Source organism: Rosa chinensis, chromosome 4 (genome assembly GCF_002994745.2).
Source record: "Rosa chinensis cultivar Old Blush chromosome 4, RchiOBHm-V2, whole genome shotgun sequence".
In the NCBI taxonomy this organism is placed as follows: Eukaryota; Viridiplantae; Streptophyta; class Magnoliopsida; order Rosales; family Rosaceae; genus Rosa; species Rosa chinensis.
In genome coordinates, this window is record NC_037091.1 from 64479360 (window position 1) to 64496297 (window position 16938).

The 16938-nt window shown below is 38.6% G+C and overlaps 2 protein-coding genes across 2 annotated transcripts; both read left to right on the plus strand.

Annotated features, from left to right (window-relative positions):
• Nucleotides 1–3984: 3984 nt before the first annotated feature.
• Nucleotides 3985–7130, plus strand: LOC112199912 (ubiquitin-conjugating enzyme E2 variant 1B). Its single transcript, XM_024340902.1, has 6 exons — nt 3985–4142; nt 5537–5676; nt 6099–6224; nt 6312–6438; nt 6552–6611; nt 6867–7130. Exons 1-5 carry the CDS (start codon nt 4115–4117, stop codon nt 6608–6610), a joined length of 480 nt encoding a protein of 159 aa, XP_024196670.1. The 5' UTR covers nt 3985–4114; the 3' UTR covers nt 6611; nt 6867–7130.
• Nucleotides 7131–9712: 2582 nt separating this feature from the next.
• LOC112200262 (probable peroxygenase 4) lies at nt 9713–12664 on the plus strand. The gene is made up of 7 exons (XM_024341289.2): nt 9713–9913; nt 10024–10131; nt 10228–10313; nt 10940–11034; nt 11519–11644; nt 11757–11909; nt 12110–12664. The coding sequence occupies exons 1-7, from the start codon at nt 9874–9876 to the stop codon at nt 12117–12119; spliced, it is 618 nt and encodes a 205-aa protein (XP_024197057.1). The 5' UTR covers nt 9713–9873; the 3' UTR covers nt 12120–12664.
• The last annotated feature ends 4274 nt before the right edge of the window (nt 12665–16938 follow it).

Consider the following 16938-nt stretch of genomic DNA (forward strand, 5'->3'; position numbering starts at 1 on the left):
CGTAAGTACAAAAGACGTGTACCCAGTCACTAGCTGTAACGCAGAGGTACATTGAGTGGCATTAGGTCGTAGACGAATTAGCATAGCTGCATGCGATATTGCATCACCCCAAGTGGATGTAAGAAGATTGGTGCGCATTACCAATGTTCAGACTACCATCGTAGTCATTTCCGTGAGACCATTTGGGTGTGTTCATGGGAATGTGATGTCCAACATCAAGCCCATTGCAATATCCATCGAAAGTCTTTCGATGTAAACTCTCTAGCATAGTCAAATCCAATTGACTAAATAGGATGATTCGGGGAGTGAGCCTGTTGTTGTATGATATGTGCTAGGAGTGTAGCATAAGCAGCATTACAAGTGGACAATGGCACAACACGTGACCAGTGTGTTTGCGTGTCAACCAACATCATGAGATATTTAAACGTCCGCAAGTTGGTTGAATCAATCCACAAAATCCCTACGGATTCTTTGTAAGAACAGAATGAGTAATGTCATATCCTTTGCATAGGACGGTCTCAGTCCTAATTTCCCTAAGGAACAGGCTTAGTAAAAGATGTCCGTGTGAAGTCTTTTTGTAGACGGATCATCATATCATGACCAGGATGACCTATCCTGTCGTCACAAAGCCAATATGTGTCTAAGTCCAAGAGATCTTCTCTCATAACTTTATTGGATTTAATAGCTCGAATAGTGACATAAAGTCCACTAGAGCGACACATAAACTTCTCTAAGATGCGTCTTTGTTCGCAATCATTAGAGGTAATGCAAAGGAACTCATTTCCGTTCTCTACATGCATTTTCGCATGGAATTCGTTGGCTATTCATAGGGTACTATTTGCCCCAAGAGCGTAGAGAGTTTCTGTGACAACTGTAATCAAGGTGCCATTTGGCAAGTGGAACTTGGGCTATTCCATGTCCTTGAATTAATACTGATGGCCCAGCCATCGTAGTCACAAAGTCATATGCTCATAATCAAAATTGAGTCATAATGAAAAGAACTCGAAATTTTATTCATAAGCCAACGGAATACATCATTGTTTCTATGATCAAAGAAAATCTAATCCAATAAAAAGTAATATGGCAATCGCCTACAACTCTTGGAAAATAAAAAGACTTAATCAAAATCGCCAGTTTCTGGGTCTTGATCCTTGTAGTCTTCCACCCTTAGATCTAGATCGCCATCTTGATCTTCTTGTGCCATGTAATTCGCTTCCCTTGCTTCACGATACGTCTTGTATGCGTTTGCAACATTCTGGGGTGCGGTACATGATTTGGCCCAATGTTCAGTTGATCCACATCGAAAACAAACATCATTATGGTCAGGCTCCCTTGATCGAGGTGCCATTGGGGCGCGATTTGGACGACCTATCCTCTTGGTGGCGTTACCACCATAGTCGGAGGCTCCGCCTCTCTCTCTCTTCACACGTTGACCTCCACGGTTCCGTGCACGCCTCTTTTGGCGATTTCCTTCCTCTTTAGGGCAAACATATGGACCAGAATGTCCAGAATTGTCCCTATCCTTAGGGTTTCGCTCCTTACGTCCTCCATTAGGGGCGCGACTATAGTTAGACTCCGGAATAGGCTTAGTTCCCACGGGTCTAGCATTATAGTTCTTCACAAGGATATTGTCGTGCTTTTCAGCTACGTTCATGGCGCCAATGAGCTCATGAAACCTTGTGATACGTCCTGCATTTACATCAATCCGATAATTCTTTGAAATCATCAGTGCAGAGACGGGGAAGGTAGAGAGAGTCTTCTCGATCAACATCGTATCAGTTATGGCTTGGCCACAAAACTCCATCAGAGACTTGATACTAAGAGCTTCCGAGTTATAATCAAGCACAGACTTGAAATCACAAAAGCGGAGGCTATGCCATCGCACTTCTAAATCAGGAAGCAGGGAGTCACGAACGTTGCCAAATCGCTGCTCAAGTTCTACCCATAGCTTTCTTGGGTCTTCCTCATTGAGGTATTCATTTTGGAGCGCGTCATTCATGTGCCTTGTCATGAGAATTATGGCTTTAGCTTGTTTTGCTTCGAAAGCAGTAGCTTGCTCAATGGAGAGCACGTTCTGACCAGGCTCTTGGATGGCTCCCAGAAGTCCATCAGCCTTAAGATGTTGGCGCACATCTCGGACCCACCTATGGTATCCTGCGCCAGTTGTTTCTAGTGGAACGAAGTTCAACTTGTTCAGGTTACTCATCCTGAAAAACAACACAAGATTAGGGTTAGTTTCGGAGCGAAAGGGCTACCACGAAAAACTATTAAATTTCTGAGCGTAGTCGCTTCCAAGAAATTAGAGATTTTCTGAGCGTAGTCGCTTCTAAGAAAATCCGATTCCAAGAGGGGTTTTTGGATTAGATCGAAACAACGATGTATGTGGTCGATCGTTTTCTTCTCAACAAACTCTAAGTTTGGAGGACTCTACAAGCTCCAAGCTTGGAGTGAGCACGAACCCCCACAGTTCGGCTATTGGTCTCCCCTATGAAGAAGAAAGGGGGGTAGAAGAAGGGATGTTGGAAGTCCCCGAGAAAAGAAGAAGAAATTGAAATAAAACTTCAAAAACAGGAACTTTTAGAAAAAGTACCTTAAAAAGATGGTCGGAAAAAGTCGTCGCAGGAAGTTATTGTAGCGCCGGAAGTACTGTAGCAGTGAGTTACTGTAGCTGGCAGGAAAGTCGCCGGAAAAGTGGTCGGAAGTTGGCCGGAAAAGTCGCCGGAAGTTGGCCGGAAAAGTGTTGACCGGAATGTTGACCGTTGACTGTCGACCGTTGACCACTGCTGACGTGGCTGTGGGTCCCTGTGATGACGTGGCAGTGGGTCAGGGTGCTGACGTGGCCATGGGGTCTGCGTCAGTGGGCTTGGGCTTGGGCTTCTGGGCTTCTTTTGCTTTCTCTTTTTCTTTTCTTTTCTTTTCTTTTCTTTTCTGCCGGTTCAAGATGCAGCAGCTCAAGTGGCCGGTTCACGCTTTTTTAGGCCGGTTTTTGTTTTTTTTTCTTCCGGTTCCTGAAACTTCATATCAATGGGCTTCTGGTATCAAAATTTGGTGAAATTTGAAGGTCCGGAAGATGGTGAACCGGTGGAATATTTGCTGCGAGTTGTATGGAGCTTCCGGTGGCCGGTTCGTAAGTTTCCGGCCTGTTCTTGGGGTGGGGCTGCCGGTTCTGGACTCCTGAGATCAATTCCTTTAAGCTGTGAGGTGGAGGCAGAAAAGGCTTCAACGATTTGTATTCGGATTCAAGGTTTTTAGCTTCTTGAATCAGGGTTTGTCTATTTGTTTCAGGGTTAGGGCTCGTGCTGATAACGTGTTTTAGAGAAACTGAATTTGGGAGGAATTTGCTGTGTGTTCTCATTGATAATAGGAGCCTCTTTATATAGAGGATTACAATGCATAGAATCTCAATCATACAAGGAAAGTAATTCTACATTGATTAGGATTCTAGATCCTTCTAATTAAATCCTATTACCACTAGGTCAAGTAACCTAGAGTTTGGGCTAAACACAAATTAGGTTTTCCTTGAACACAGGCTTCTTTCTTTGGTTTTTTTTTTTTTTAAAGATTGTGAGACAGTTTTTAAGGTTTCAACAACATGAAATAATAATGACGCAATAATTGAGGTAACATTTGGGTACCTCAGGTATTATGTGGAGTTTTATACAGGCCAGTAATACCATATACGCGACTTTAACGGGAAATCTAATGGAAGTGCTATATTTAGTGACAGGGCAATACTCAGGGTATTTAGAGGGTAAAAAATTTTATATGTACTACAAAGTTAAAGTATCATTTAGAATTTTTACCCTACATTAATTTACAGTCCTTTAGTTTAATCCTGTCATATATTACGGTGGCGAAAAAGAAATGGTAAAAAACACACTTGTACGGACTATTTCCAAGCTAAGCCGAGTGGTTGATGAACGTCTCTGATTCGCAGGCGTAGAGGAATAACAATGGACCCTCAACCAGGAATACTTGGACTTCCTCTTCTTCCTTTTTATCCTCCATGTGTGCCTTCGTGAACCGTAGTAGTTGGTCTACGTAGTACTGTAGTAGTCTTCTTCCTCCTCCTCCTCCTCTCCAGCTTATATAGCTGGGCCGGGTCTGGATCAACATGGGCTCCGAGCCATCAACGGTTGTAGGTGAGAGCTTATCCTAAATCTTTGATTCATTCTCACTCTCTCATTTCATCGGCAAATTCATCGCCGATTTCATCAATCATATCAAATTAGCTGCCGGAATCATAGGTTTTGAGCCATCTGAATTTATCGATTTAAGTTTCGGAGAGTTGATATGAGTTTTTGTACTGTTTGTTGAGGTAGTGAGATGAGTGAAAGTTCAATTTGGTTTTATGGCGTAGTGAGTGGGTTGAATTTAGAAGGTAGAGTATGGAGAGGGATAGGGCGTCTGCAAATTCGAGCTGTTTATTGGTTGTTTGGCTGATTTTATCATGGCATTTCTAGCCTAGTTGCTTAGGGTTTGGTCTGCTAAGAGTTTGATTGCATTTTCTGCTGTGACTTCTTGCTGAAGTGTCGCGATGCGAAGCGGAGTGAAGTCATTGAACCATGTTAGATTAAAGGTGTTCTCCAAGAATCGAATGATTCTAATCTTAGCTTAACAAGAAATGTGGATTTGGTATTTGAGCAGTGCAAACATAACGTTTACACTATTGTTAGCATCTTCTTCACAGCATTCGTGCATTTCTATAAATGAAGCGTATAGGTGTCTGGGCCCACTGTTTTGATGCCCAAAACTAATGCTTTTGATGTACAATGCCTCATGAAGTTTCAGAAACTTGATGCTAAATCGTTTCTTATTCATCTGAATTGATTGTGGTAGCGCAAATTGGATATCTTTGAAAACCTGCACTCATATTATTATTGAAATAATGCAGCGCTTTTGACAATTTAGAGCTTAAGAAGCTGTCAGGTTGTGCTGTAGTTGATGCTAGTCAGCCATTTCTTCGAAACTCTTTGTTTCCCTAAACCCTACATTATAGTTTTCTCCTGACAGTAACAATTGCAAGAGGTTGCATCTATTTTCTGAAAGTAAAATGGTGTTGTTGTCAGATTTGTAACATATTGATACGGTTATTTTGCCTTGATTCTCCCATTCATGTCTTTATCTAAGTTTAGTAACTTCATTAGCACAAGTCAAATACACTAATGTCGTCACTATCTTCCATCTGGACACATAGTCCACAGTTCAATTCAACGACGCCAAATAGTCCTATTAACACTGCGAATGATAAATACATGTACCTCGCATAGTGTAAAATCTAATTAAATAATCGTGTCTCATCTGTAGTGTTAGCATTTCCCTCTAAGATTGTGTTCAAATACCGGTCGTGAATCAGGAAATTAGTATATTACCTATCAAATGTGCAACTAGCATAGTTTACTATAATGAACTTTTAACTGATGAGCTTAATTTGGCCTCATTTGATTAACTGAAATTTTTTGTCTGTTTCCATTATGACATTCATTTGAATACAATTATGCATGTTGTAATTCTCTTGACTTGTTGTCGTTTGCAGTTCCAAGGAATTTTAGATTACTGGAAGAGCTTGAGAGAGGTGAAAAGGGAATTGGGGATGGAACTGTTAGCTATGGGATGGATGACGCTGATGATATATTTATGCAGTCATGGACAGGGACAATTATTGGTCCCCCAAATGTATGTTCTATGCTCTCTCTTTTTTCAATTCTCTTTTGGTTGAATATACATGTGTATTTCATCCTGTTTGAAATCCCACATTCTACAATATTTCATTATCAAAAATATGATATGGCCTTAGTTAATCATTTACATTCATGTCATATATTACGTGATGCTGATCAGCTGTCAACACTTGATCTAGGATAATAGTTTTGTTATCAAAATAATGGACACAGTGGGCATACACCAAATATGCCTGGCAAGTGTCCAAAACAGTTACACTAGTACTGACTTGATGAAATGATACTATCTCAAATTTATCATGTTTTGCTTGCTATTTTGGGCATGATACTGTTTTACTAAATATTACTAGTGCATCCCAAACAACTTCATATTCCTTAATCATGGAAACTTAATCTCCTGCTCTTACTTCTTGCTAGACTGTGCATGAAGGGCGTATTTACCAGTTGAAACTGTTTTGTGGTAAAGATTATCCAGATAATCCACCAGCTGTGAGGTTCCAAACACGGATAAACATGACCTGTGTCAATCATGAAACTGGAGTGGTAGGTTTATTCCTATCGAAGACATGTAATCCTTTATATAAATTGAAAAAAAAAAAAAAAAAAACTGATGGATGGACAAATTATCAGGTTGAGCCCAGTCTCTTCCCCATGCTTGCAAATTGGCAAAGGGAACATACAATGGAGGACATTTTGACACAATTGAAGAAAGATATGATGTCACCACAAAACCGAAAGCTAGCTCAGCCACCTGAAGGTTCATCAACTTCTCCTGTTTCTTGATGCACCATACCTTTCTGCTTACTTTTGATTTTCTTGGGTTCGTGTCATTTAGAAGTCAAGATTTAATATTCAAATATGAATGTTCAGGCCATGAAGAGGGAAGGGTAGATCAGAAAGGGCTTGTGCTGAAATGTGTCATTCTCTAAGGTGAGACTTCAACCAACAAATGATGGTGTAGATAAGATAATGTATACATTGCATGATCATAGACAAGGATCATATCTATGTGCTAATCACATAAATGTAATCAAGCACCGCCCCTTGTTGAAGCGAGTTGTCACTCTCTAATTAGTAATTACTCTTTGAGCCTGCAAAGTCTATTGCGTTGTTGAACCTCTTTTGTTTATCCAACTTGTGTTTGACTATGCGACTGCATTTCTTTCGTCATTACTACATTTGCAGAGCTAGGTGATGAGTCCGTCAGTTTCTCAGGATGTTATGCCTAGACCCAATTCTACTTTGGCTGGCTGTGTCCTGATTCTCTAACGAGAATACTCTTGATATGAAGTCACTCCAAAATCCGAGTTGGTTTTGTGGTAGATGATGTGTAATTATATGAATCAATGGACCATGAAATATCAATTCTTCAATTTCTTACTTAATATCTGAATCCCATCAGTTTGAATTTTAGTCTAATAAAGATGGTGGTGTCGTTGATGATCATAATTCAGTATTCATATCGATAGCATATACATTTCCCGCAGCCGAACACTATTGAGCTAATTATTCATGTACTAGACTATTCTCATCATTTATGATTCGTGTCAAGTTGAACACTGATATGTTAATTAATTGCTATGGTCCCTGTAATGGGGCAGCCCAACTCATAAGGAGAGAAAAATCAAGTCCAACTCGTCCCCCATGGATCAGTCAATTATTCATGATCCGACATGATTTATTCATTTGACTAATTCACATTCGTACTCCATTGAGGCATTGACAATCACAAAAGCTCTAGAACTATTGGAGCTCTCACTCCTCGCATGTTCGATCACCAGTCATAATTTTTCCGATTATCTCATCGAAGATCTTCTCCTCAAATCTCATTTGTAGTTTTCTTAACGTTGACGAAGGAGTAAGAGTAACTTGCAATGATAACTATGGAGTATGGAGGACGACTAGGAAGAAAAGATTCTAGTGTAACAAGCTGGTGCGAAGCAATGAAACAGAATCGTTGTTGCCGTGCACATTTGGATTTACCAGTCATTATATATGTATGTATTTCCCAACAATGAGAATTTGTTCCTTAATTTTTTTATTTGCGTTAAGGAATATAATCACCGAGTATATATTTGCGCAAATCATGGAAGCATCCATATTAAGATATGATCCATTGTTGACTTTCGAGTCGAAGACTATGAAGTCATATATGTTGTGCCACATGACCAAAGTAGTCATATAGATACTACTGTTGCATGGATCGGCTATCTTAAAATGTATGTCGTACCTCCACGTCAAAGAAAACCAATGCCACGCCTCCGATGAAACGAGTCTAGGTGTTAAATTCCTTAATTTTGGATAATGTTAAAGTTGTTGAGATCTTTATCCTATATCAAAGTACCATAAATGTGAAACAGTACAAAGTACTGCAAATAATTATGCTCAAGTTGATCTTGCTGAATATGATGGTCAAGCCAAGTCATATGTCTAGCCTACGGTGGAGACTTCCGTAAGGGTTTAGATTATGGAGCGGAAAAGGGGACGACTAAATGGACTGGGTAGAAGAAATATATAGCAAGGTAATGTAATGGGATTGAAACTTACAGCAAATCTAATCGTTGTATTGTCCTTTCCTTCACGTGAAATACAATCGGGATGAAGTTTCTTATTTTGTTGAGAAGCGTAGAAGCGTCCCTTTCTCCGTTTGATTGCGAATCCTACTCATGTTGTGAATGAATTTCGTTCATCTCTTTTGTAGTTAGTGTATTCACATTACATTTGCAGATGATCACTAATCGAGACCAACGATAACGAATCACGTGTCCAACTATTTACTATCACTAGACAATGACTAAAGTTTTATAAAGTATGATACCTTTTATTCATACGTAACATCCACTATAAGTACATCAAATTAAATTCCGACTAGTTCTAACGTGAAAAACGACTCTAAATAAAAAAAAATAAAAAAAATAAAAAAAACTCCTCACACTAATAATTTAAATTTCACAGTAGTGGACCAAAAGAGCATAGTGAGTATACAGGCAATTCAAAAATAAAACAAAACTAATAATTCAGATTTCACAGCATTGCGACCCCATTGAAATAGCAGAGTGGCCGTGTGTAGGGAATGAGTGTTCACACTTGGGAAAGTGCTGTATTACGACTATTACCGGTCGATTCGAAAAGAACAGAAACAATAAAAAAAGAAGGAAAGAAGGGGATGCGTGTCCAGTAGCTCCCAGTGCTTTTGTTGTTGTGAAGCAAAGCAAAGGAAAAAGTGGAAAGAAGCAAACGACCCTATTTTCTGTTATGCTCGGCAAAATGATTGCGTCCCTTCCACAAGTATCGTCATCCTCATTTGTATGCCTTTTTTTTCATAAATTAGGCCTGCTAATTACATACTCCGCATTGCAAGTTCAAACCTAAATACTCCGCTTGATTACCGAACGTTTGAATGTATCATTTCACTCGTATGCAATCATGTAAATGATGGGTGGAGCATAAGACATAATACGTCCGCCGGTATGAAAAGACATACATTGGGAGTTTTCATTACTTTTATTAAAAAATAAAATCTTTGGTTGTGGGGAGGGGTGATCAACATGAAATTTTAGATTCACCGACTAAAATATTTACATCACGATTAATCAGTGATACTCCCGTTGTCATTAAAAATATTATTTACTGCTACATTACAATCACGTAATTAAAAAATCAAACCTATCATTAAACATGTCCGCTACCGGCAAATTTATCCGGTCTCGTACCCAAAACCTAGAGGGCGGCCGTGAATGTTATATCATAATACTGAAACTAATAAAAGATTAGGTTGAAGTGCCGTTGGGAAGATGCCTTGTATTGAAGAGGAGTGCAAGACAGAGTTGCACATTGTAACCTATTAAAAAGTTTTTCTTTTCTTTTTGTTAAATTTGAGCCTCATTGCTTTGCTATGTGCCATCTTCCAAGCTATGATGCAAAATTCAGTTATATTATTATTTCCTGACCCAGCGAGCTAGCTTTAATCATAGATTAATGGCGGAGTTAGGATTTTAAAATGGAGTGGGCCATGCCATTATTTTTCGTTAAATTGAAATCCTCTATTGCAGCCGCTTATAAATACGTCAAATCTGTCATTTGAGGAAACAAAGTTAATGGTAACTTCTCATTCATTCCTTTCGTTCATCTCAACACAGAAACAAACACCTTTCACCCTTCTTTGATCGATTCAAAACCCCTCTGTTCAGCTATGGGTTCCTCTCCTGTATCAGAAACCAAGAATATTCAAGGTTGTTTATTACCTTAATCACTATCATATCTCTCTAATTTTCGCTTTTAGGTTTTGATCTGCTCTGAACTGCTTAAACTAAACCAGTTGTAAACTTGTGGCTATATGCAGAAGTTAGTGGGAAATTTGTTCCGAATGAACACGATGCTCTGCAGAGGCATGTAGCATTCTTCGACAGGAATCACGATGGCATTGTTTATCCTTGGGAGACCTTTCAAGGTTTTCGCTTTGTTTCGTAATTTGCGATATGTTTCTGAGATGTTCAGTGATCCAATCCTTACAATAAGAATAAGATCTGTGTTTATTTGTTTACAGGTTTTCGTGCAATTGGGTGTGGCCTCCTCTTGTCCTCGTTCAGTGCTATCTTCATCAACTTCGGTCTCAGTCGGCAGACTCGCCCGGTAACTTTCTCACTCCAACTTTTACTGTTTTACTGTTTAAGATGAACAAAACATACTCATGATATATATTCCATGATGCCGGTGAGAAATGAATACGACCTCCACGATGTTAGTTATTCCGGAAAACCAATTAGCTATGACTCATCCGACATGACTCGAACTCTTTTAGAGTTTCTTTTTCTTTAAATAAAAAAGGGTTGAGCAATTGGTCTTTGAGTGGAATAATATATACCAACTAGTTCATTCCCAGAATCAATATCCGAAACTAAAGAGTCGTAAAAATAGAATTTATCTAAGGGTAAATCTACAGGATTGATTGATTCTCTAAGAGACTAAGACACATGCCAACGCTCACATCCACATATTGTAGATGCCTTTGGCAAAAATCTAGTAGCACCAAGAAACAGTCTTGCTGATGTAATGCTGATCTGATTAGCATTACCAAGCACCAAAATTTGCTTTTCCGTTAATTTCTTTTTAACTTTTACATTATGATTTATGAATCTGCTTACAAGCTAATCAATCAACTAAACTAGTAAACCATTCAACAGCTTATTTGATAAACATTTATTCAGAATTATACTATCACATTGACTGATGAGTCTTTTTGGTTGAATGTGGTTCAGGGAAAGTCGTTTTCTCTGCTGTTTCCGATTGAAGTTAGAAATATTCACAAAGCCAAACACGGCAGTGACTCAGGCGTCTACGACAGTGAAGGAAGGTATATTAAAATCTTGCTATATATATTGAATACTTGAATAGTCTGCAGTCTATACCATGACATGTATTATTATTCGTAAACTTAGTACATTATTTTTAGTTCATATTGCTTGCAGAGGAATATGACAACTCAAACCTACTAAAGAATGTATCCTTCACAGATTTGTTTATAATTGCTTTTGAAACTTTGTTCTATTTGCCACATGCCTTATATTCCGGTTTAGTTTATAGCTAATTGGTCAGAGGATTATAAACTCTTTGTTAGAGTTCTCTTGTTTTCTCCCTCTATATTCTCTGTTTTGATTATAAGTTTATTACAGGTGGCACATGTGTTTCAATTACAACTCATGAAAATTGTATAGACCTTTGTTAGGGTCCTCTTGTTTTCTCCCTCTATATTCTGTGTTTTGACTATAACAGGTAGCACATGTGTTTCAACTTATCTATCTATTAATCTGCTTTCATTTCTAATAATAATTTTGTAGGTTTGTTCCCTGTAAGTTTGAAGAGATTTTCATCAAGCATGCACATACTAATCCCAATGCTTTGACATCCGCTGAACTGAATGGGCTGCTCAAAGCGAATAGGGAACCAAATGATCGCAGAGGATGGTATGTTAACATTTCTCATTTGACCCAACTCTCAAGGTTTTGATACCTCTATGCTCAATATGACTCCTCTAAACAGAATATAATAAACTGATGGAACTAATGTTGATTCCAGGTTGGCTGCCTGGACTGAATGGAAGATCCTGTATTTGCTTTGCAAGGACAAGCATGGTTTACTGCACAAAGAAACCATTAGAGCTGTTTACGATGGGAGCTTGTTCGACCGTATGGAGAAGGAAAGATCAGCTGCAGCAGCCAAGAAGAAAGAGTAATCTCATTAATTATGAACTATTTACAAATATAGTGGGTAGAATTATATATTTGTACTTTGTGCAAAAGTTTTTAATTACTACGCCTATATGGCCTTTGAAACAAATGTAGATCATCATGTTTCTGGACTAGTCTTTCAGCTACAAGTATATTGAAATTAAACCGAAACAAGTTACAATGAATTCTTTGTTTATGCAGTATTGTCTGAAAAGAAAAATGGCATAACGCTCTGGTCAGCCATTTGGTTCTGCTGAGTGGATGATGTAATTAGCTGATAGTATATTGGTTGTGTGTGTGTGTGTGTAGACGAACAATGTAAGCCCGTATATTATGGTTTGTAATCTTGTTTTATGATGTACATTGGTTCTTGTTCTTCGATTGTCTTTACATCAAGCATGTATAGGCCCTGTATATTATGGCCTCAGATCTTTGTACGGATAGATTCCAAGTTTGAAATAGAAGTGTTGAGTACAGTTTGGTACTTTTGGTGGGAGTTCAGTAACTGAAGTGATAGCACTAATAGCAGTGGAATGGTGGATGTTGACACTGCAAGGATCTCACAGTTAGAACTCTCCTTGATCGTGAAATGTCGATTGCTTGTTGAACCCGGAAAATGTGAATTGCGGTGAAGTAGGATACTCTAAATTCGGAAGTCACAACATCTTTATAAAATGTTTTTTTTTTTTTGAAATTCTTTATAAAATGTTCTTTGATGGAAGGAATTGTTATATGGGATGATATCCATGATACGTACTGTCTGATGTTGTAATTCTACTGTGAAGTGTAGGCATGATTAAACAGTTTGATTAAGCTTCCATTCTGATACTCCATAACAAGTTCGTGTTCAGCTAATGACAGTGATTTAGTGCGTGATCCACCTAATGCTTGAAGGTATAGCATTATTAGTTTAATGTTAAACATGTGCTGGGACTCTCAACTGCTTCCAGAAACAAAAAGAACAAAAGAATGAGGAATAGGTGACTTGAGCATTACAAGCACCATGACATATATAAGAACTTCGAAACCTGCTAGGAAATCCAAACAAGTATGCCAAATACATGGCTTTGAGCCACCAACTGACATTTATAGTTGTACCTCTGCTTATGTACCCAGAAAAAGCACCACTAGGGTTTGGGATAGAAGTTAAGTTGTAAAAATGCAAACAATGCAAGGAGTTCAACACTTAACAGCATAAGAAATTTGAAGTGAAGTACCACAGCAGAATGTTTAGAGACCTTTCATTTCCCTAAGACATCTCATAATTCCCAAAAATTTAATCAATCCAAGGAGTGGACGTTTAAAATCAAGGAGTGAGAGGTTATCTTCCCCCACGGTAAAACTGGCAGGCTCGGCCACTTCAACACTGCCACTTTCGCCCACAGCAAGCCTCATTGTTCCTTTGAACATGTAAATTTCGGCATTTCGCAGGGTTAGAGTCGAACCCTCTTTCATCAAGTCCACTGCACAATACATAACAGGGAATTAAAGCTATGTAATTACATTACATACAATGCAGTAGTCTTCCGATGCGCGCAAAACAGTAAAACCTGATAGATCACAGTTGCAATTCTATAGTCAAGCTAAAACCAGATCGCTCGATCGTTTCTAGATCTGAAGAGTATCATTCTAGTTTGATCGCCAACCAAGCATTCAGCAATTTGGCGTCCATTGTGCAATACCATCTTAGTACGACTAACAACCTTTACGGTAAGAGTGAGACCAGAGTCCATTGGGAGGAGCTCATGAACCTTTGTGATGTATGGTTTAAGAGTTTGGCTTGACTCAAGTCCGCCATTTGAGAAAAGGCCTTAAGAGTTTGGCTCAAACGTACACAACTGGGGAGATGGGAGATGAAAGGAATAGGTTTTACAATCTGTGCAAATGACTAGAGGCCAGCTCCTATTTATACAGGCTCATCATCGAGGAGCTACAGAAAACAGATGTGTTCGAGTCTACAGAGTTCGGTTCACCTTACTGTGGACCTCTTGACTGGTCCTAGAGATATCCAATGAACTCTGCCTCTTTCAGTCTTTCTTCTCTTGTTATCTCACAGCTTTCATGGGGATCATTGACTAGTAGTCTTTCTTCTCCAAACCCCAAAACAACTCTAGAAAGAGATTATTTTGTTGGGCCCTAAATGGCCATATTTTTCATGGTTGTCTCAGGTCTGAAGGGACTTATTGGGCTGTAAATAAAGTTTTACCTTATAGCAAAACTGGATTGGGCGGCCTTGGAGAAAGGCATAATGCCCCAAGAGAGTTGAGTCTAGCTCTTGTTCAAATGCCTTACAAGCCCAAAGTAGCAATCTCCATCTTTTAGGAGATTTCAGTGAAAAGTAGTATATATTTTTTGGGTTTTTGTCCATTTACCCTATTTTTAGAGATTTTTTTCCTATTTACCCTATTAAGTTTTTTTAATTCTCTCTTACCAAAAGCACTCTAAGAGAGTCTTCCCTAATACTCCATAAATTTTTTTTTTCCTTTTTTTTTAATACCATTTTACCCTCACCCATGTATTACTTAGAGAGAGAGAGACTTCGCCGGAGCAGCGTCATCGATTCCGGCCAACTTTCGCCAGAATCTGGTCACCGACCGCCGCCTATCGAACTTTTCTGAAAACCTCGCCTGAGGTCCCCAAAGAGGTCGTCGGAGATTTCATAAGTTGCTGGAAAGGTTTATTGCCCCAATAGACGTCTATTGCCCCCAATAGTCTATTGCCTAATGTCTCCTAATAGACATCTATTGCCCCCCAATAGAGGGGCAATAAACCTCTACTGCCCCCCAATAGACGTCTATTGCCCTCCAAATAGAATTTTCAGTAGCCGGAATGAGAACTAATCTTTCTGAAATTAGACAAATAAAACTTTGATTAAAGAAAAAAAACGAAGAGATTACATCAATTCAAAACATCTATTGCCCCCTAATAGACATTCAATTTTTTTTTTCTTTCCTTTTGTCCCATTACTTAAAAAAAAAAAAATCTGATTTGGGCACCCAGAAAATGGTCTGGGCACCCAAGTCAACAACCGACCAAAAATCACTGGATTGAATCACCGCAGGAGCTCGCCACCGACCTCTCTCACCTTTCCAGTCCTCGTCAAAGTCACTACCAACAGCGGGATTTCGGATTTGATTGAGCGGCAGCAGGATTCGCCGGAGCTTCCGTTGCCGACGATCTCCTTCATCACTAGCCACGCCTCCACCGCCGGTTGGCTGAGCTCGACCGTCTGTGAACGTCGTGGATTGGCCAGTCGATCTGGTACCAGCCATGGTAGAGAGAGAGAGACAGTAGCTCGATCTGGTACGATCAGATTCGAGTTCCACTTTCAGAGCTGCCATGGCAGAGAAAGAGATAGAGATGTCGCGGGTCTGCAGAGAGAGAAAGAGAGATGTCACCAGTCTACAGAGAGAGAAGGAGAGGAGAGAGAGAGAGAGGGGGGGGGGAGAATGATGAGTGGCACGTGGTGGTTTTTTAATGAGGTCGAGGGTAGTATCATCATTTTATTTTAAATCGGGTAAGTGGGAATAAAAATCTCTTGCTAGGGTAAGTGGGATGATTTTTGCTTATTTTGATGCTTTGGGTCAATGACCTTTTTTTTTTTTTTTTTTTTTTTTTTCAGCATTGCATTAAGGAAACTATAACATTTATATATTTGTCGTCCAAAAACAAAAAGAAAACATTTATTTCTGAACATAAAATAAGAACCACATAGTGAATAGTGACAAGCATGGAAATGGGCGGCGAAAGTGTTGGTCCTCCTTTTTATATAGGGAGCTTCTATTCATACCTCCAAAATTGGTATTTTAACCTCCTCACTTAATAGACCTCCAACTTACTTTTACAAATAACCAATATGCTATTTACACCTCCCTAATTTTTCCAAAATGCCCATTGCCCAATAAAATCAATAAAAGTTTTTTTTTTTTTTTTAAGATTCTATTCATACCTCCGAAATTGGTAAATGGAACTCCTTCAATTTTTGAACAATTCACAATCCTATTTTCCCTTAAAAAAATAAAAAAATCAAGTGGTGCTCTCTCTGTCTCTCACTTAATTTTGTCGCAATGTCGCTCCTATTTTGTTTCTGTATATCCATATGTATTTTTCAGTCTTTCTTCCATGTACTTGTGCATGTGACGTTGACGACTTCTATCAAAGCTAGCTAGGTACTGTAGAACATATAAATGTGCATAATCATGTTATGATTGTTCAAAGTTCAAACATAAATACTCAAATTTCTACTAGATAACTTGGTATAAATTTCTAAGTAAAAAACTGATAGAAAAAGAAGCTAAAACTAAGTATAAATTTCTAGGTATAAATTTCTAACTAGGTATTAAGCTTGATAGATTTTGTCTCACTTTTAACTCGGGGAGTAGAATCTCACCACCATGATTAACGTTTGAGAGATATAGAATAACTCTTGCTAATGATTTTAGGGTTTATGTTGGAGGAGAAAGTTTTCTCCAAGTTGAAGACTTATAATTATTATTTTTTTCTCCCATCTTTTGTGTCTTTGTTGGTAATTTGATATGAGTTAACAAAATCAACTATTACTTGAAATAAGAGGGAGCTCTAAATACCAATTTTGGAGGTATGAATAAAACCTCCCTTTTATATATACGAAATTCGCAATAGACGTCTATGTTTCATCACTTCATGTGCATTGAAGAATTAATCTCTCTACTTATACTTTTGAAATAATTGAAAGTAGGACTGTAGGGGAACTCTTTTCATAATGCGACTTTAACCATAACACATGATGTTAGTTTCCGTGGCCATGCCAACTCTAATTCTAGGTTAATCCAAAATTAATTCCAGACGAAAATTCTAGAAAAAATCCTTTGAATTATAGGAGACCAGAATAAAACGAATAAGTTGACGAAGCTAAGCAGTGGTGGTGGGAAACCTTATCTTAAGGCAGAAAAGCTATTGTCCTTATAATCAAAAGCCTTTTATGACAAAAACCCGATGACTTTACTATCTAAGAAACTTCATAACCATTGAAGGGGACCTTCCTTTCCTCT